General features: G+C 54.3%; 10 protein-coding genes across 10 annotated transcripts; 4 read left to right on the forward strand and 6 right to left on the reverse strand.

Annotated features, from left to right (window-relative positions):
* Positions 1 to 225: 225 nt before the first annotated feature.
* On the forward strand, positions 226 to 1563 carry BDP81DRAFT_432553 (uncharacterized protein). Its single transcript, XM_060590794.1, has one exon. The coding sequence runs from the start codon at positions 716 to 718 to the stop codon at positions 1268 to 1270; it is 555 nt and encodes a 184-aa protein (XP_060442901.1). The 5' UTR covers positions 226 to 715; the 3' UTR covers positions 1271 to 1563.
* A 66-nt stretch (positions 1564 to 1629) lies between these two features.
* On the forward strand, positions 1630 to 2643 carry BDP81DRAFT_56847 (uncharacterized protein). The gene has a single exon (XM_060595995.1). It carries the CDS (start codon positions 1884 to 1886, stop codon positions 2316 to 2318), a length of 435 nt encoding a protein of 144 aa, XP_060442902.1. The 5' UTR covers positions 1630 to 1883; the 3' UTR covers positions 2319 to 2643.
* Positions 2644 to 2935: 292 nt separating this feature from the next.
* On the reverse strand, positions 2936 to 3834 carry BDP81DRAFT_56852 (uncharacterized protein). The gene is made up of 2 exons (XM_060595996.1): positions 3727 to 3834; positions 2936 to 3649 (listed from the first exon to the last, which is right to left on the reverse strand). The coding sequence occupies exons 1-2, from the start codon at positions 3743 to 3745 to the stop codon at positions 3033 to 3035; spliced, it is 636 nt and encodes a 211-aa protein (XP_060442903.1). The 5' UTR covers positions 3746 to 3834; the 3' UTR covers positions 2936 to 3032.
* A 2450-nt stretch (positions 3835 to 6284) lies between these two features.
* On the forward strand, positions 6285 to 7004 carry BDP81DRAFT_396285 (uncharacterized protein; the record flags this gene model as incomplete). The annotated part of the gene is made up of 1 exon (XM_060588166.1): positions 6285 to 7004. One exon carries the CDS (start codon positions 6285 to 6287, stop codon positions 7002 to 7004), a length of 720 nt encoding a protein of 239 aa, XP_060442904.1.
* A 1166-nt stretch (positions 7005 to 8170) lies between these two features.
* BDP81DRAFT_56888 (riboflavin kinase) lies at positions 8171 to 9309 on the forward strand. The gene is made up of 2 exons (XM_060595998.1): positions 8171 to 8396; positions 8578 to 9309. The coding sequence occupies exons 1-2, from the start codon at positions 8277 to 8279 to the stop codon at positions 9091 to 9093; spliced, it is 636 nt and encodes a 211-aa protein (XP_060442905.1). The 5' UTR covers positions 8171 to 8276; the 3' UTR covers positions 9094 to 9309.
* Positions 9310 to 9351: 42 nt separating this feature from the next.
* BDP81DRAFT_56883 (transcription factor) lies at positions 9352 to 12164 on the reverse strand. The gene is made up of 3 exons (XM_060595997.1): positions 11609 to 12164; positions 9669 to 11437; positions 9352 to 9615 (listed from the first exon to the last, which is right to left on the reverse strand). The coding sequence occupies exons 1-3, from the start codon at positions 11853 to 11855 to the stop codon at positions 9565 to 9567; spliced, it is 2067 nt and encodes a 688-aa protein (XP_060442906.1). The 5' UTR covers positions 11856 to 12164; the 3' UTR covers positions 9352 to 9564.
* On the reverse strand, positions 12142 to 12944 carry BDP81DRAFT_432562 (uncharacterized protein). The gene has a single exon (XM_060590795.1). It carries the CDS (start codon positions 12765 to 12767, stop codon positions 12474 to 12476), a length of 294 nt encoding a protein of 97 aa, XP_060442907.1. The 5' UTR covers positions 12768 to 12944; the 3' UTR covers positions 12142 to 12473.
* A 1162-nt stretch (positions 12945 to 14106) lies between these two features.
* BDP81DRAFT_56904 (uncharacterized protein) lies at positions 14107 to 14595 on the reverse strand. Its single transcript, XM_060595999.1, has one exon. It carries the CDS (start codon positions 14430 to 14432, stop codon positions 14163 to 14165), a length of 270 nt encoding a protein of 89 aa, XP_060442908.1. The 5' UTR covers positions 14433 to 14595; the 3' UTR covers positions 14107 to 14162.
* On the reverse strand, positions 14596 to 15411 carry BDP81DRAFT_56910 (uncharacterized protein). Its single transcript, XM_060596000.1, has 3 exons — positions 15196 to 15411; positions 15014 to 15083; positions 14596 to 14922 (listed from the first exon to the last, which is right to left on the reverse strand). The coding sequence occupies exons 1-3, from the start codon at positions 15322 to 15324 to the stop codon at positions 14759 to 14761; spliced, it is 363 nt and encodes a 120-aa protein (XP_060442909.1). The 5' UTR covers positions 15325 to 15411; the 3' UTR covers positions 14596 to 14758.
* Positions 15412 to 15499: 88 nt separating this feature from the next.
* Positions 15500 to 16990, reverse strand: BDP81DRAFT_324934 (major facilitator superfamily transporter; the record flags this gene model as incomplete). The annotated part of the gene is made up of 3 exons (XM_060584931.1): positions 15500 to 16026; positions 16088 to 16590; positions 16647 to 16990. 3 exons carry the CDS (start codon positions 16988 to 16990, stop codon positions 15500 to 15502), a joined length of 1374 nt encoding a protein of 457 aa, XP_060442910.1.
* Positions 16991 to 17524: the final 534 nt, after the last annotated feature.

Below are 17524 nucleotides of genomic sequence, written 5' to 3' on the forward strand. Positions count from 1 at the left end.
TGAACTTGACAACGCATACAATCTCGGCTCTCGCCGGCCAGCCGGGAGACACAAGGCCGCCAGGCACGCCGCACCAAGGGGCGGGCGGCTTTGCTTAATACTGCAGGACTCCCCGAACGACGAGGCTGCGGAAGAACAAACGACCATAATAAGTAAGGTAGGTGGGCATCTTGCATACAGCATATACCGCGATGATACGGACAGATTTTGGATGAATTGGTCAACAGGATCCTAAACACGAGTCTCATTTCAGGCCGCATATGGCGTGCCATGAGGTAGTGTCAACCAGCGTTGCGCTTAACCTAAAAATGGTCTACAGTCATCGTTGTGTGCAACCTCATTCTGCACGCGCCAACATCGGCGCTGTGCCGCCTCCTATTTCTGTTAAGCTGGGATCACACATCCGGGCGTTTGGACAATTATCGTCAAGTGCCAAATCTCGCGAGAAATACGAGGAACATTGCAGTGAATGGCCCTGCTAATGGACATTTCCAAGATCGTTCCTGGGGAAGGCGCAAACGATCGTGGCTTGGTCCTTGTGAGGGACATGGACTCAAAGCAATGGGCACCCCGAAAGCCCAGTCTCGGAATTTGCATAGGTGGTAACGTTGATCTCTGAAAGGATGTAAGTCCGTTTGGCTGACTGCCTTCGGAATTGTCACGCAGCCATCCCGCGCCACCCGAGGCATTCAGCGAATCAAGCACTACTAGGCTCATGCATCGCTTCGGCCGAGATCTACAGCTTCAGACACGGGGGAGCGACAGCCAGGCCTTTAACAAGAACCTGCAGAGCAACGACAGCATCGCAACATGGCGTTTTGGCCCCTTGGTCAGCCACTCCCGACGGCTTAGACGCTCCTGTTGGACGTTATGCGATCTCCAGCGGTTCCAGACAACTGACAGCCAGCGAAAAAGAGCATCAAGTAACATTGACGATGAGGGACATTCGAGATGGTGGACATTGCATTCTGTCAATCAGACTATCTCGATGGCATACAGACCTGATGCAAGTCGTCTTTGCGACCGCAAGGCCAATCGCCATTCCCCTAGGCCTTCACCGCTACCAGTGGACGAACACGCGTCTCTTCCAATGACAATCCTCTACCGGATTGGACCAGAATCGAAACGATTTGATAAAGCCAAACCTTCCATTCATCGCGTGGCGTCGAGACCAAGTCCGAATGCGGCGCTGTCCAGAGACCGCCATCTGGTCAACTCGGCCGTAAAGGCTAGACGGCGCAAGATTCTGGATCTTTCCGAACAAACGTGAAAGCTCAACCTCTTGGCAGGGCTACAATTTTCGGCGACTGAGCCGCTCCAATGTTGATTTGCTGGTGGTGCAAGGCCACATGTAGAGGGTTCTTGTTGAGCTCACCAGACAAGCTACCGGGTAGTCACGGTATCTCGAGGCATCTTGAAGAGCTAAGTTGGCACGAGCTCCTGATTCAATCACCCGGTGGATGTATGCATGTCATTCTTTCGCTGGGTTTGCAGTCCGAGGATGGAGGCTTAGCATCGCAAGTAGGTAGTGAAAATAAGAATGATTAATGATGAGAATCCGGGGTAAGCCGCAAATGGCCAAAGTCGCACCTGTCTGGTCTGGCTAAACGTATGGATGACGTCATGGTCCGAATGAGAGCATCTCGACGTAAGGTATGGTAGCTCCTCCCTTCACGGCATATGTCGTGATTGTAACCTCTTTGCTAACCTCTCCACAGAGTATTCCCATTATACAGACTTGAATTGTTCAATTGAACTTACAATACCACGCCAAGCAAGATACAGCTACCACCATCTTGCTCACAACGTACCTCTTCGACCAATAACCACAATCCAAACCACAATCCAAACCACAATCACAAACCACAACCACAACCACAACCATGCAAGCTCTCCGCGCCCTCAGCCTCCGCACAGCGGCCCGCACGCCATTCCGTGCCTCACTACCTATCACTACCACGACCACGCCTGCCGCGACGAGAACCTTCACAGCATCCTCGACCCCGAGGTTCGCGTACAAGGACACCCAGGACCGCGAGTCGCTGAACCCGGCCTCCAACGAGGGCACCAAGACGGGCCGCGACACGGAGGTGGCGCACGAGAAGGAGGCGTTTGATCCGTCTACGACGCGGCCCAAGGGCGAGAAGAACGAGGACAGCAGCACTCTCGACGTCTCTGGCGCCAACCAGGCTGCGTCGAAGCCGCAGGGGGATAACCCCGGGCAGGGTAAGGGGAAGGGTGCTGGGGAGAAGGTGGGGGGCGGTGATGGGGGGAGGAGTAGTGGTGCTGGGAGTGCGCCGAAGGCTGGGAAGGCGTGAGATTGCCTTTTGTATAGGATCGTGATGTCGGGTCACGACTGAGGGTGAGAGAGAGTAGGAGAAGGTTCAAAGGGTGGTTGGGTTCATAGGAGATTCTATGATTGAGTGAAGATGGCATGGCATGTAATTACCTAGTATCATCAGTATCAAGCCTGGGTAGAGCTGGCGTTCCGTCTCGGCTTCAATTACATGACCATGGAGCCACCTCCTTCTACGCTGATGATGAGTGCTAGGTGATAGGCCATGGAAGTTACCTTGATGGACACTTGAAGGCGGAGGCAGTTTGTTACGCCTGAGAATACGAGCAAGACAGACCGCGGGGCTCTATAGCCGATGATTCAACCAAGTATTTTAACAAGCATATGAGCCGCATGGTCGAGGGTTTAATCGGACTGCAGAGGCCTCGGTCAGGCAGTGAAGTCTCCTGTCTATTTCGGGATCGTCCAAGTTCGACTCCTCGATCGGTCGTCCTGTCCCATTGCTGTTTTTGTCTTGTTACTTCTTTCTGGTTTTTTTTTTAATCGGTCGTCGTAATATGCAATGGGATATCAAATGCAGCCTCAACGCCAAACCACTCACTCCCGACCAAAATTCCAGATATCCCCTATCCCCCTTCCTACCCTCCGCGCGCCTACTGTCTCCCAATTCGTATGCTAGAGATCTCCATTCCAATCCTCTCTCTCCTCACGAACAACCCTTTCCCACCTCGAAGCCTTACGCATACAGCCCATCAGGATCATCATTCTCCTCCTCCTCATCATCCACCACAACAACAGGCACCTTCTTCTTGGTCAAATCCTTGCGACACATGGGACAGCTGCCTTTGCTCCTCAACCAAGGGCTCACGCACTCGAGATCGAAGCGGTGACTGCTGTGGCAAGGGAGCTCGACGACGAGCGGGTACTTGTCGTCGAGGAACTTCTCGGCGCAGATGGGGCAGGCCTCATCTTCCTTTAGCGTCTTTTTGGGGACGCGGTCGAGGGAGTCGAGGTACTCGTGGGAGACGCCCGGGATCTCGGTGGGCGGGGAGGAAATGTCTGATTCGAGGGCCTCGACGAGGGAGGAGAGGAAGGCTGCGTTTTGGGTGTTGGGCGCGGTGGAGAAGAGGGTTTGGAATTGTTGTTGGAGGAGGGTGTAGAGGGCTGCTGCGTCTACGGGGGTCGGTGTCGCGTGGGGGTTGTGGTGGGCGGCGGCGGCGGCGGCGGCTGCGCTGCTGGCGCCGGTGTGATGAGAGTCGGTTGTGAGGTTGGAGAGGAAGGAGGTGAAGGAGGACATGTCGATGCGGCGGGTTCCGTCTTGGGTTGAGGGCCCGGGCTTGATGTTGTGCTCGACTGTGTTTGTAGGGAGTTAGTCATTGTTGGATTGAGTTTTTTTGGGGGGGGGGAGTAGAGAAAGGTTGTTGATATACCTTCGTATTGTGTAGCCATGGTGGGCGGATGTTCTGCTGCTCCGGTTTGGTGATCTTCTGTGATATGGGGGAGAGCGATGAGGCCAGACTGCGTGTCGTCAAACGTCCACTGAGAGAATTCGGCAATCGAGGTTTGGTCAGAGTATGCGGGTGTAGTTTGGCTCAGTTTTCTTGGTGCAAGGGTGGAGGCTGCCGCGATGATGTGGCCTAGGCAGTCGTTCGGTGTCGCACGTCTCGGTCAACGCGGGTTGGGATGGATGGGAGAAATTGGAAAGGTGAGGGGAAAGCAGAGAGAGAGCTCCGCGGGGGTTGGAGTCGGAGCCCAGAGAAAGCTTCTAGCGCGGAGCTCGGCTGCAGGGGTCAGACACCCCGCGTCGTGTGCCTGTCGCCGCACCTTGCTTCATGAACCTTGTCATCTCAGCAAGCTTACCTCAATATCTCTCAATTTTGGCAAGCTTCTGTTTCTGTAATTTAATATCACGCCCTTATAGAACAGGTATTGGTTGACCTCTATCAAACGTCTAAACCCTGAAGTTTATCCCAGTGTGGTATGGTCTTTCCGAGTTGTTCGCAGGTAGAATTACGTACGACAGCAGGTTCCAAGCCAAAACATCCCATTAGTGGAATCCTACTTCTTGGTTGATAAACTCTTTCTGTTCCTGCCGTCATCATTGTCATGTTCTCGGGAGAGCCTTTGAGAAAGGCTTTGCCGGTGAAGAGCTTCTTTTGCAAATTCCGCATTCTGCGGTCGCGGATTCCGCGGCGGTGGAGTCTATGATTCGGCGGAGTATCCGCGTTCCCCCACGTCCGTCTGGTGGACCTTAACGCCGAAAATGTGACACTTACACGGCGATTCGTGGGAGCTTCCCCGGTTTAGATCTGGGAGCTGTTCTGGACATGTCTTGATATGAGCAAGCAAAGGGTCTTCGTCGGGGGGTTTTTTTTTTTTTTTTTTTTTTTGGTTCACACAAGGAAGCCAACTTGTTCGGCAAGGACAATGTCTTGGGGGTGCTTAAAGTGCCGAACAGGTCAAGCCATGACGGAGAAACAAGATCCACCATGCCGGCGTTAAGCAGCCCCAGGTGAGCACCGAGCTCTCCGTGTAAAGCGGAGCTCTGCATGACTTGCGGACTTTTCCCAGCTCGAGGTCTTCCGTCTTGGCTTTCCTCGTCCCTCACCTGCTCTCTTTCTGTTCCTCTTTATCTCTTCTTGGGCACCCAAAAAGTCTCGTCGGATTCGCAGCCACGGACACGGAATAACCTGAGGAGGATGGACCAGAAAACAGGTCGATAGGTAGGGCTTTCTAGCCGAGTACGTAGCTGCTAGTCATGTGTGAAATGTGCTTGGGCATCTTCAAATTCATGCAAATGCCGTTTGCCTGAATGCGAGATTTTGCTCCACGGTGTAAGTGTAGATGAGTAACCGCCAAGTAATGGTGATTTGGACTTCAAGGTGAACCGTGAGCCCCTCCCTTTCAGAGACGATAGCTCGAGACTCTATCCGTACGGACCTGATATGGAACCCCGATCGGACCAAGGAACGGCGAACACCCACCCCTCAATGCCTAACAAGCGTGGAGAAGCCCGTTGTGGTGATCCCGAGGCGGTCTCCCCGGCGTCATTCCACTTCTATACTCCGTGCTATGGATACTGCCATTGTAACGGCGTTTAGGAAGTGGAGTTGTCTCTGTCATCCAAAGACATCTATCTGCAATAACCTCTAAAGTGCACCTTCCGCAGAGGGCGGAACTAGACGGTCAAGAGATAGAAAGCCGCTCCGACCTCCCCTGTCCGAGCTTGAAAGATAAACCGTTCCAACTTTTCGCAATCGTCTCTTTTTTTTTTTTTTTTTTAAATTCTTTCTCCCCCCCGCTGTGGTTCGCAAACACCCCCCTCCCCATCTCTCTCCATCAAGTATCACCCCGGTCGTCAACGGTCTCCAGGCGCAAACGCAAGTGCCAAACCTTTCGTCATATCCAAGGAACATTGCTCGACAGCCCTCCTCTTCCACCTCCAGCTCAGCAACCAGCACACGCGTCTACCTCTTCCTCTCCGTCTCTCTAGACCTACCATCAAAAGGTACAATAGCCTCACACTCGTCCCTCTGTATCCAATCTCGCACTCCCCCTCATCCAGCCTCGTCTTAAAATCACCACACCCCCCTCCTACTCTCACGGTTTTGTCTCACCAAGTACACACAGACATTGTAAAGATCAAGCAAACTTCATTAGGGTTCGAAAAAGCACCAGCACCAAGCAAAGCTCTCATAAAGCCCGCATCAACATATCCCACAGACGTCCTGCACTCTGCTCTCGCGCCTCTCCCTCACTTCTTCTCTTCTCTTTTTTCTCCATAGACAGGAAAGAAGCACCAACAGCTGTAGCATCACAGACAAGATACCCGTTTACCACTGCGCCAGAATTACCAACCTGCCGGGCCCGCGTCTTCGTCGTATCAATCATCTCACCTTTTTATCTCTCTGTTCCATCGCGACAGAGAAAGCTACAGCAAACACTCAGACTTGTTTTGATTAATCCAACAAGAACAACAATAAACACAATGGCGCACAACGCCGCAGTCATCGGCTCAACCGGCCTCGTGGGCTCCCACATCCTCACAAACCTCATCACCTCGGAAGCCTTCGCCGCCGTCAACACAATCTCCCGCCGGCCCCCCAAAGCAGGCGGCCTAACCCTCAAGCCCGTCATCGAACAAGACACCTCCGCCTGGCCCCCCAAGCTCGCCGCCCTCCAGCCCACCCCCACCGTCGTCTTCTCCGCCCTCGGCACTACCCGCGCCGCGGCCGGCAGCATCGCCAATCAGTGGAAAATCGACCACGACCTCAACGTCGAGCTCGTGAAGGCCGCCAAGGCCGCCGGCTCCAAGGCCTTCATCTTCATCTCCAGCGGCGGCACCCGCGGCGCGCTGAGCACCCAGGCGCCCTACAGCAAGATGAAGAACGGCGTCGAGGACGCCGTCAAGGAGGCCGGCTTCGACCACGGCATCATCCTCAAGCCGGGTCTGATCCTCGGCGCGCGCGAGGAGAGCCGCGCCGGCGAGGGCGTCTTCCAGTCTGTTGTTCGCGGGCTGGGTATGCTGAACCGCGGCGTGCAGGATACGTTTGGGCAGGAGGCCGAGGTGATTGCCCGCGCTGCCGTGCACGCTGCCGTGCTTGTCGAGCAGGGTAAGGCGCCTGCCGGTCTGTGGGTCATTGAGGCGCCCGAGATTGTGAGGCTTGGGCGGACCGAGTGGAAGCACGGCGCCTGGCCCCGGTCTTAGGTGTCGGGAGGTCTCGTCTCGCGGGGTGTTTTCCGTGGTGCCACGGCGTCCGGCCAGGGCCACTCTTCTCGGGACCCAATGGCGTCTTAGTCCGTGGTTACGGCGACGCAGAGACATAGGTCACGGCCATCGCGGGATGATAGGACAAACCGTTCGTGTATCTGTCTTGAGAAAAAGCTTGTTTCGTGTGGAATCACGAATCTTGTCTTTTCATCGTCAGGTGGACGTTGAAAGATGAGGTTGCTTGCGTCTTGCAGTGTTGTTGGTCCACTCGGTAGCGAGGCCGTCAGCAACCACCATCTTGATTCGTCGTTTTCATTTTTATTTTTTATTTTTTTTCCCTTACCTTTTTCTCCTTGTTGATATTATCGGTTTTTATCAGTTTGGTGGAATTTGTTGATATCCCCTCGTGTGAGAAAAAAATACCACCCACACTGTCTTTAGATACACGAAGTTTACGTCCAGGTAACAGAATGTTGTATACTTGTTTAATGGATCTAGCTTATAACAAATTTACATCGGAAATGTAGTCAACTTGTGCCTCTCCCATGATCAATTACCTACGTCTTACACGGGATGAATGGACACATCTGTGAAATCATTGGACGACGAGATGCATGGAGATGACTGCATTGTCAAACGGCAGCCTCCGGCCTGCCGGCTTGTCCTCCCCCCCCCCTCCAAAAGGCGGAAGGAGGAACAGGAGGCCCCACTGAGGTTGGTCGGCGCAACGTCGTGCCCCTCCCGATCGCGAAATCGATAACGCACCTGGACCACAGGCGGGCAGGCGGCAGGCGGCAGGTGCTCCCACCCCCACTCGAGAGCCTTATCGAAGTCGCCCGAATCGCTGTCCACCCGCCCGCACTCTCGACCTTCCGACTCCAATCAGTCACACCGGAACGACGACCCCTCCATTTCATCCCACTGCCCCACCAACCACTTTCATCTCATCATCGAAGCGGCTCTCTCTCTCTCTTTCTCACCCAATGTCGCAATCTGTCTAACGTTTCTCACTCTCACACTTGGAAAATCTCGAGATCTTTTTTCCCTTGCTTCATCCCTCTGGTAGGTAATCTGTGCTGTCTCATTCCATCTGATGTTTGAATTGACAAATTTGCCAGATACCAAGCTACACTTTGCGTAGCTTACTGTTGGGAATTTCACTCACTCACCTGGTGTTGGATTAATCAGCATTGTGACAACCACGTTTTCCGACCACATCTACTCAACGCAGAAGGGTGTGCAGTGCTTGTTCAAAACACAGCAAAAAAGATGGTGGCATCAGAGACAACCCGTCCCCTCATCGTCGGCCCAGAGTCGGGCCCCGAGCCTCCCTACCCGTACAAGATGGAAGGCAAGGTCATTTCTGGCTTCGGCCGGGGGTCCAAGGAGGTAAGCCCGTTTAACATAGCTTCCCCCGTCACATCACTTCAACCCCTTCACCAACGACACCTCTCATTCTCTCACAATCTTCACACACAAACACCTCACTCACACCGACACCCACGATCCCCCAAACCACACCATCTCATCAAACCTCCTTCACCACCCCCAAACTAACCACCCACCCAAGCTCGGCATCCCAACCGCAAACCTCCCCGTAGACGCCACCCTTACCCCCTGGATCGACACCATAAAATCAGGAGTCTACTTCGGCTGGGCCTCCCTCTCCCTGCCCCCCTCGCACCCAGACCGCGTCGCCGCCCCCGGCACCTCCTCCACCTCCGGCTCCGGCTCCGGCCCCGCACAACCTCACATCGACTTCCAGCTCTACCCCATGGTCATGTCCATCGGCTACAACCCGTTTTACAAAAACACGGTCCGCTCCGCCGAAGTCCACGTCCTCCACAACTTCTCCGCCGACTTTTACGACGCGCACATGCGTCTGCTGATCCTGGGCTTCGTCCGCGACGAGCTGGATTACAAGAGCCTCGAGGCGCTGATTGCGGACATCAATACCGATTGCGACGTGGCCAAGAATTCCCTCGCCAGGCCGGCGTGGCACCCGCCCAAGGCTTTGCGGCCCAAGGGCACGGTGGATGGGTCGCTTGATGCAAAGTGGTTGGTTGGGGAGTTGCCCAAGGCTTGAATCAAAGTCTGGGAATAGAAAGAGCCCGGCATCTCTTATTCTCATGTCATATCCTCCATCTCATTGACTTCTCATGATCACGACACCCCTTCACAAAACGTAAGACGAGCACAAACACAAACGAAGCGTTAGAAATATAGAAGAATGAATTCCATTCCAAAAAAGGTTCTGTCTGTTCCAAAAAAAAAATATAGGGTTCCTTGGGTATTTCTCCTCTCTCTCCCCGAGGGGTTGGTTGGCTGAAGTGAAGTTGTTGTTAGGAAACAATGAAATATGTGACCATAGATCGATCCCCTCCAAAAGAAAAAAAAAAGATGCGCCTTTCCCGGCCTGCCCTCTCAACGGGAAGAGCCATGTCAAACAAATGACGAGAACACACACAATGAACCTTGAATCAAAAGTGAAAACGCCTCCTATGCCTCTCCCCGCTTCATGTATGCCCTGGTCGCCCCTTTTTTTCAAGTTTCCGCATCACACAGCCAGTCCATGAGTTTCCTTGTTCTGGGAATAGCATGGAAGAAACTGCGTCTGTCAGTCCATATCCTCATAATTGCTTAAGGGGGAGGTGTACTCACATTCATAACAATCAACATGGGGATATCGAATACGTCTCGTTTAATCATCCAGCAATACCGGCAGTCCACCTTGCCGTCCTTCTCAATCTTTGAGATACCATGCTCGCCATCGATTCGCGTAACGCGGTTGCTGAGTATGCTCTTGCGCGGGTCCTGCTGCGGCATCATATCTGACGACGCCGCGCTTTCCGTCTGCTCTTTAGTGCGGTACTTGAGGATCCGACACGTGCGATTGACGCTGCCTCTGCTGTCGCCAAAGGCAAGATGCGAAAAGTCGTCGTAGAACTCAACCACACTGTCATCGTCGAGGATCTCGGCAATGAAGACGGGCTGTTTCCGCGGCCCGCTCTCGTTCTTGATCTGATCGGCAAGCGTTGCGGCGGGCGCTTTTGGTGTTGAGAAGCCCGCGCGGCCGGTGCTGCGGCCACTGTTGGTTGTCGACCCGGTACCGCCGGTATTGACGTTCAAGTTGGGGTCGTTCCCGAGGAGGACATCCTTGGTCCAGCCTGTCAAAGCGATGAACTCCTTGTTGACGGCGGCAATCTCGCCAGTACGGCGGAGGACAATTGTAGGCGCCGAGGTGTGGTGCATGAACTCTTCGTATTCGAATAGAGTGCGTTGAAAACACTTCTCCATGAAGATGAGATCCTGACGGCTGAGGGTCTTGGTGCAGGCGATGAATGACGGGCGAATGCTGGCGAGGGCCTTTGCGATGCGCAGCGTCATGTTGGCAGAGAAGCGCTTCGGTAGGTAGTCGATGAGAGCGTGGAAGCCGGCGAGATATGGATATGGCTCCTTGACGGTCTCATAAATGGACGAAGGGTCGCGCTGCCTCTTGCCGAGGAGTGTGTGAGGACCGCTCTTTTGAGGGGCGCCGGTCTTTGCTTTGGGCCGCGTCGGGGCGGTTATGGTCTGGGAGTTTCCAACAGCGCCAAAGTTCCCACTTGGAGATCCTTCAAAGGTAAAGTTAGTAGGTTGCGGGCTGGCGGTGTTGTCTGTGCTTGGACTATGTAGGCTTGTTGGGCCAGCAGCAATGGCGTAGGCATGTGGAAGGCCATGTTGCAGATTGCCTTGTTGGTACATGCCGTTGGAAGACTGGTCTACACCCATGAAATCGTTGATCATACCGCTATCGTATACTTGGCCAAACTGGTTGTTTCCATTGTTGCCAAAGACGTTTGTGGATCCAAAGTTGACTTCACCACTTGGTCCAGACAGGGAGCCGTCGCGCGGAGGGGTCTCCGCTGCGCCGGATGACATATGCCCTAGCATGCCGAACTCCATGGCGCCATACTGGCTGCCAAAGTTGAGCCCTTCCAGATCAAAGTTGAAGATTGCTGGGTTGCTCGGATCGAATAACGTATTAAAGGGGTCGTTGGCGACCTGCGGCGAGATCATGCCGCCAATGGATCGAGCAGTGTTGCTCGGCTGCGGGAAAGACGGTGATATCGGCGATGGTTGCGGCTGATACGGTAGGCCATCGGGAATGCCGACGGGCGTTTGCTGGCCCGAATAAACGGGGAATGACGCGGTTGAGCTCTGACCGAAATATGTGCTCCCTGCCGTCGAGGCCGTGTCCGAGGCCCCGCTGTGATGCCGTTGGCCGTTGGGCCGGGCCGGCGTCGCGTTCGGATTGTAGTTCGGACCCAGCACGGGCCGGAGAGCTTCGGGCGGAGCATCATGCAGATACTTTGCCTTCTTGCGGACGCCGTCTTGGCAAGCCTCTGCGAGTCCACGCTTAATGCATCGCTGACAAGGTCGTTCATCTCCTGTAGCCATCCCATCAGCAAGGTTGTATCGCAGACGGCCATGTGAGTGGAGCAGGCAGCTAAAACCCCGGTTACCACGGGGTTTATGTCAAAGCATTACAAGACTTCACGGGTGTTCACTTGACCAGAGACTATCGCGAGCCGGACCCAGAGGAATCGGGCAAAGCTTACCGCAAGTCAGATGGGCTCGTTGGCAGGCGAAGCACGCCCGGCGAGCCTTCTTCCTCCTTGGTCGTGAAGGATCCTTGGGATCGTACTTCTTCTTGATCTCGCCGTTGGTGTCGGCGCCGCTGTCGTGAGATTCGGCCATCTTTTCGTCGTCGTCGTCTCTTACGGGCGTGTCGTCGTCGTAGTCGTGGTCATTATCTGACATGGCATCCGAGACCTCTGGCCCGGTATCGTCGTGGCCGTCAGGCATGGTGTCGCGGATTTATATATACAATCCTCCCCTTGGACAGAAAAGCGATAACGGCGTGCTTGCGTGGGAGCTGGCGCGGTGACGGCACGGCACTGCAAGCCCCGGTCCACGAATCTCCCTGATGGTCTGTTTGCGAAACCACACGGCTCACTTTCAAACGTATGTGGGCTGGCCCGGTGTCGCGCTGGATGGGCGTCGTAGAATAGGAAAGAAAGCAGGAAAATCCTCCTGCGTCGGTGTAGAGTGACACACGCCGGGGTTCTAGCTGGGCTACTGCCACACACACACACACACACACACACACACACAGCTCAAAAGTACACCACCGCTGCGTGACTAGCTACTCCCAAGACCAATGTGCGTAGTGGCAGTTCGAGTCTGCGAATAGGAGTCAAGCCGGACAATGGTTTCCCGTGGCGACGTGGTATGAGAGAGCAGGGCCAGAAATAGGCGCTGTGCGCTCCCGCAATATAGGCCGGGTAGAGCCTTGTTTTCTCCCTCTTTCTTCTTGTTCCTTTTGCGCCGCAGGTAGGCAGACGGCTTACAAGCAGGACAGGGCAGGGCAGAAAGAATGAAGGCGGCGAGCCTTGGGTCTCCTACAGCTCGTATCCTCAGCAGTCAGGAGTCTCCAATGGTGGGTTGGTGGAGAGAAAAGAGGCGTTCCTTGTGCGACGTGCTCGTCACGACAGGACTAGGTCTCTTGGACTCGATGGTTGGCGCAGTCGTCTCGAGACCGGTGTTCGCGTCGCGGACCACATGAGGTCGCGGGGACAAGGAGGTAGACTTGGTCGTTGGGCGGATAGCCGACTGACGGCGCTGGGCCGGGGTGATGTGACGGAGGTTCTTAGAGGTCGAGCGAGTAAATGGTATATGCAGGAAGCCGTTGCCCTTGTGCTTGTCTACTGCAAGCATTGACACGCGGTACAGGGAGTTTGGTGGACTACTTTGTAATAAGTAGCACTGGTAGGGCGGATCGCATTCGCAGATTCGTGATCGCAAGCGCAGCGGCGCAATTGAGGGGAAAGCGGCGTCGTCGGGGGTCGGGGCAGATTTTGGAGTCGTGATGTTTATCCTCGGCCGGGTGGAAGAGGAGCACGCGAGAGGTTTGTCGTCAGAGCTGACCGTCGGTAAAGAAAACGAGAGGGACGGGATAGGCAGGGTGCCAAAGTACGGGCAGTATCCGTTAAGGTAAGGTACTCCTCACAGGTAACGTACAGCAGCTAACAGCGCCCCAAAGAGAAAACGGATGCCCCAGCCTCGCTGCCGTTGGTCAAAGATTTGCGTGCTGAGCTGCGGGGTTTTTTCTTGGAGAAAATGTCACACTCGTCATTCGTTGGGCCGAGGGGGGAATGTGGGTGTATCATGTGGGTACCAACGGAGAAACCCACTATTCGTGCCTTGTGAGTGGTGACTACATGATGTACCACACAAATTACGACACTGAGGGTGTATGTAGTACTTCATACCATCGGTTCTCCCGTCGTCCTTCCCGCGACGGTGCACAGTCATCCAGGTCCTCGAGTCTCTAATTAGTTGGTGTTCTTTCCTTCCTTCCCGTCGCATCTAGACTGACAGACAGTCGGACACACAGCACCGTTGTGGACTGTGGATGTGGAAGGCGGTACGGTAGTTCCGAACAGAAACGGAAACAACCCATCTTCGTCTGTACTTTCTCTAGACCTAGGCATAGAAGGTACGGATAACATGCTGAGGAAGGTATGGAGTTTGAAAGTTGGGCACATGCCTGCCGCCTGCTCCTGCAGAATATCTCATGCACCTGTGTGTACTTGCCATGCCACTTGGGCCCAGACGCAATCCGAGCAAAGGTTCCTCAAGACACAAAGTCGCACCTTACATCCTCACAACTTGGATCCGGACCAGGTTGGCCAGGCCATATTCGGCTCACCTCACCCACGATTTGAATTTCATCACACCAAATTACATCATCCTCGACTGGACCGAAGGTCGACCCTAAGAAACAATGACCATCCGTTCATCATCTGCCTCGCCTTTTGGTCAACCCTTCCAATATGGCCAGGTTCAGTCGCACGGCATTACGTTAGCGACGCAACTCCAAGCCACTCTATTGGACATCTGGCATTCTCACTGTTCGATTGCTGCATGTGAGATCCACATCCAACTATCCGCTGTCCGCAGTCTGCCTGGTCCCAAGACAAGCCAAGCCGAGGGCCGAGTGACGACTTACACATAGCTTCAGGTCCCTGAACAGTCATGACATGCAAGTGCAATGCATGCCACGGCTCGCTAAGGATGTGGGTGGTATCATCGCATTGACTAACACTGATTCTAGCCGACGTGCCGAGCACCGGTCGGTCTATCTACCTGCAGTCCATCAACCATTCGGGGTATCTCGTTACATGTGAGCACAAAATCAACCAAGGCTTCTCGCCCATCATTGGCAGCCACTCGGCCAGCCCCCGTATGCCGCGTTACCATCCAGCCTTCTCGCCATGGCTGCCTGATGACCTTTCCATCAATGACAGCCCGACACCTTGGGCACTTGCAGACGGTTACTGCCGTCCACCTCACGACGATCGACGCGATCAACAGCCGCATCTGCTGCGCGCGGACTCCCGCTCACTAGTCGTCCAATAACGCCAAGTGGCAGCCCAGCTCGACCATCTGGGTCAGGAACGCGCCAACCATGGCAATATGGGCACCCACGACCAACAGCACCGGCAGCGAGGCTGCATATGACCACTGTCAGCCATTCATAGCTAGACAGCCTCTCTGCTGGTCCTCCACACCAATACGGGAAGTCTGTGCGATGCCGTTCACATCTGTTCCCTCACCGGCCTTCGCTGAATTTCTCGTTGCTTTGGCTCCCTCGTCAACTTTCTTTTTTTGGTCCGCTGTGGACTTCTTCGCTCTTTTGCCTTTTGTTACGCTTGCGTGGCGAATCGACTGCGACTTCTGATCTTCTTGCCATACTTGAAGAAGATGTACGGGAATGGGAGCATGGCTACCGTCAAGAAGGCGAGCAATGATGAAGCCCAGGAATATCCAAGTTTGTTGTACATCTGCGTTCCAAACAACGGGAATGCGGCTGTTGAGAGAGGAGTTCACGTCAGCACCAAGCGAAACACGACACCTCCCAACTGAGTGGTTGAGAGCGTTGGTGCCACGGGGCAACTCACCAGCGAACATGCATCGCACAAACGCATTACTTGCGAGGGCCGAGGCGGCGTATAGAGGATAAGCATCGACCTGTAAGCCCCAACTTTAGCACAATTCCTGTCGTGTAACATCCGGGCCTGAGACTGATTCCAAACCCCTGGAACGCCACAAGCGGGGAGTCGACGGGACATATTCCACTTACAAGAAACGTAAAGATTCCAGTGAAGACGAGGAGAATCCTGCGACACATCAAGACGGTCAGCTGCATACTGCTGCATACAAGATGGGAAAACAACATCACCCCAAGGTCCGTGGAAGCCTGACAAAGCATGCCTAACGGCCGAAAGCATACCCCAGCACATGAACCTGCAGAAGCCTGCAGAGGCCTGCTCAAAGCAACCACGGGGTTGTCTTATCACGGCAGCAAGATGCGCATGTTGCGGAACCACGGGCCTTTTTCCAACTTGGGGTCATGGTTGCGATGCTGTGCGAAGGGAAATGTGAACTTACCCAGCTCCAAAAATGCCGGATCCAATGATGGGCATGATCCAGTGCACATGAAGGCTCCATCCGAACCAAAAGATGCCAATGGGACAGAGGAAGGCACCCAGGATGACTGGCGGAAGGCGGAACTCTGGCTCGCTGGCACCCTCGACGCCCGTCTCCTTTTCCAAGTCGGCTATGAGTCGACTACGGATACGGTGCCACAAGGGGTCCGTCGCGGCGGCAAGGAACATGCCCACGAGGATGCCCAGGAAAGTGAGACCGACTTGCCACAGGTTGAAGCCATGGATCGTTGTGAAGACGAGGGGAAATGCACCGAAGAAAAGGTATAGAATACCCAAGAGAATGGCCGAGAAGATGTCGAGACTGAGAACCATGGGCTCAAAGGCAATAAGCTGGAAGGGACGCATCAGGGAGATGCCGATTGTCTTGATGACAGACTTGGTCATGTTCTCAACAGGGGCTTTCCAACGCTCGTCACCTGTCTCTTTTCGGATCTTGCGTGCCTTGGTCCGCAGGACGATCGGATCTGTAAGCAAAAGTCAGCTCTGGCAGGCTAGTCCAGGGGCGCACCCTCCATGGACACTCACGATAAGTCTCTGGGACAAATACGGCAATGGCTACCAAAAGCGCAAAGGCCCAGATGATCATGACATAGTATGTCCACCTCCAGTTGGCGTTGTAATTGACGAAGCCACCAATCAACGGGCCGATGCACGGTCCGATGAAGGGAGCAAGTGAGTACATGAGCATAGGGGCTTGAAGCTCATGACGAGCAAACAAGTCACTCACCGTGCCACCAGACACGGAGAGGAAGGCACTGCCCGACAGACCGTCGAAGAAGCGAGCAACGATCATGGTTGCAATATTCTTGGCGACTGCTGACGGGATGATCCAAATGACATACATGGACCAAGAGACCAAGTAGATGGGCCGGCGTCCGTAAAACTCGCTGAGGGGGCTCAGGAACATGGGGCCCAAGCTGATGCCAAGCACGAAGACTGACAGGCCAATAGTACCCACTAGTCGAGAGTTGCCGAATTCTGCATCCATCTGCGCATACGTCGAGGTGTAGATGGAACTTGCAGCGGTACTGTCTCACACGTCAACATCCATCTCGTTGCGGAGTCGAAAGTCAACTTCACTTACACGCACAAACTCGCGCAGGACACAATGGATACGATGAGCCACTTTCTCGCTTCGCCCAAACTACGTGGACTCATGGGATCGCTGTCGCCACCCTCGAACGTCACTTCATACTGGTCCCTTTCCTGTTCTCTCGGTGGGCTGTCGTTCTCTTGGTAGTCGTCACAGCTGTAGCCGTTCTGTGACCGCGTCCGGGTCAATGATCTCGAATGACGGAGTGACCGTGTACCGGCGGCGCCCGTGCGGATGGGCTCGAAGCCTGAGTCCTCGTGGACTGTGGCGCTGTCATCGTCCTGATTCGATGAATGGCTCTCGGCCTTTTCGATATCTCTTTCGACCTCGTTCATCATGGTTGTCGTTGAATGCCGCAAGGAAAAAAACAAGCAGCAACAATTCTCGACAATTTTTTTTAATTTTTTTCCCTCTCTAGTCGGTCTTACTCAGTCAGGGCCACTTGATAACGACTTGATATCAAGGGCACAGTAGTCGGCCGATTGCGGATGTCGGATATTTGTACGGATATCCCGCGTGGTTATTATGGGCCGGGTTCCGAGTTCCAGCGGTCGTGTGGATCGTGACAGGATCAGATCAGTCTCTTGCTGGGCTGGGCGTTTCTGCGAAGGGATGTATGTGCAGGGCAGTGGTTTTTATTTGGAAGTGGGAGAAACGGCTCCTCTCTCATTGCGACTCTTCCAATTGTTTCATGAGGCAGAAGAGGGGATAGCGAAAGAGGTGAGTGGAAGAGGACATATTTTTCTAGGATTTTGCAGTTTTCCCGATAACCAGGCAAAGAAAGGCGCGAGGAACTTAAAGTGGATGGGATAGTGGGGACCTCGCGCCATCGGCACCGCATCCATTCACACGCATTAGTCAAAGACGAC

The sequence above is a fragment of the Colletotrichum phormii genome, assembly GCF_030913505.1.
Source record: "Colletotrichum phormii strain CBS 102054 chromosome Unknown BDP81scaffold_15, whole genome shotgun sequence".
Lineage (NCBI taxonomy): Eukaryota > Fungi > Ascomycota > Sordariomycetes > Glomerellales > Glomerellaceae > Colletotrichum > Colletotrichum phormii.

Coding starts and splice junctions, on each gene's coding strand:
- BDP81DRAFT_432553 (XM_060590794.1), top strand. CDS start 716: ATGCATCGCTTCGGCCGAGATCTACAGCTTCAGACACGGGGGAGCGAC.
- BDP81DRAFT_56847 (XM_060595995.1), top strand. CDS start 1,884: ATGCAAGCTCTCCGCGCCCTCAGCCTCCGCACAGCGGCCCGCACGCCA.
- BDP81DRAFT_56888 (XM_060595998.1), top strand. CDS start 8,277: ATGGTGGCATCAGAGACAACCCGTCCCCTCATCGTCGGCCCAGAGTCG. Junction 8,397..8,577: donor TCGGCCGGGGGTCCAAGGAG/GTAAGCCCGTTT, acceptor CACCCACCCAAG/CTCGGCATCCCAACCGCAAA.
- BDP81DRAFT_56883 (XM_060595997.1), bottom strand. CDS start 11,855: ATGCCTGACGGCCACGACGATACCGGGCCAGAGGTCTCGGATGCCATG. Junction 11,438..11,608: donor ACGAGCCCATCTGACTTGCG/GTAAGCTTTGCC, acceptor GGATGGCTACAG/GAGATGAACGACCTTGTCAG. Junction 9,616..9,668: donor CCATGTTGATTGTTATGAAT/GTGAGTACACCT, acceptor TGACAGACGCAG/TTTCTTCCATGCTATTCCCA.
- BDP81DRAFT_432562 (XM_060590795.1), bottom strand. CDS start 12,767: ATGCTTGCAGTAGACAAGCACAAGGGCAACGGCTTCCTGCATATACCA.
- BDP81DRAFT_56904 (XM_060595999.1), bottom strand. CDS start 14,432: ATGCGGCTGTTGATCGCGTCGATCGTCGTGAGGTGGACGGCAGTAACC.
- BDP81DRAFT_56910 (XM_060596000.1), bottom strand. CDS start 15,324: ATGCTTTGTCAGGCTTCCACGGACCTTGGGGTGATGTTGTTTTCCCAT. Junction 15,084..15,195: donor CTGGAATCTTTACGTTTCTT/GTAAGTGGAATA, acceptor TGGGGCTTACAG/GTCGATGCTTATCCTCTATA. Junction 14,923..15,013: donor TGTGCGATGCATGTTCGCTG/GTGAGTTGCCCC, acceptor CTCTCTCAACAG/CCGCATTCCCGTTGTTTGGA.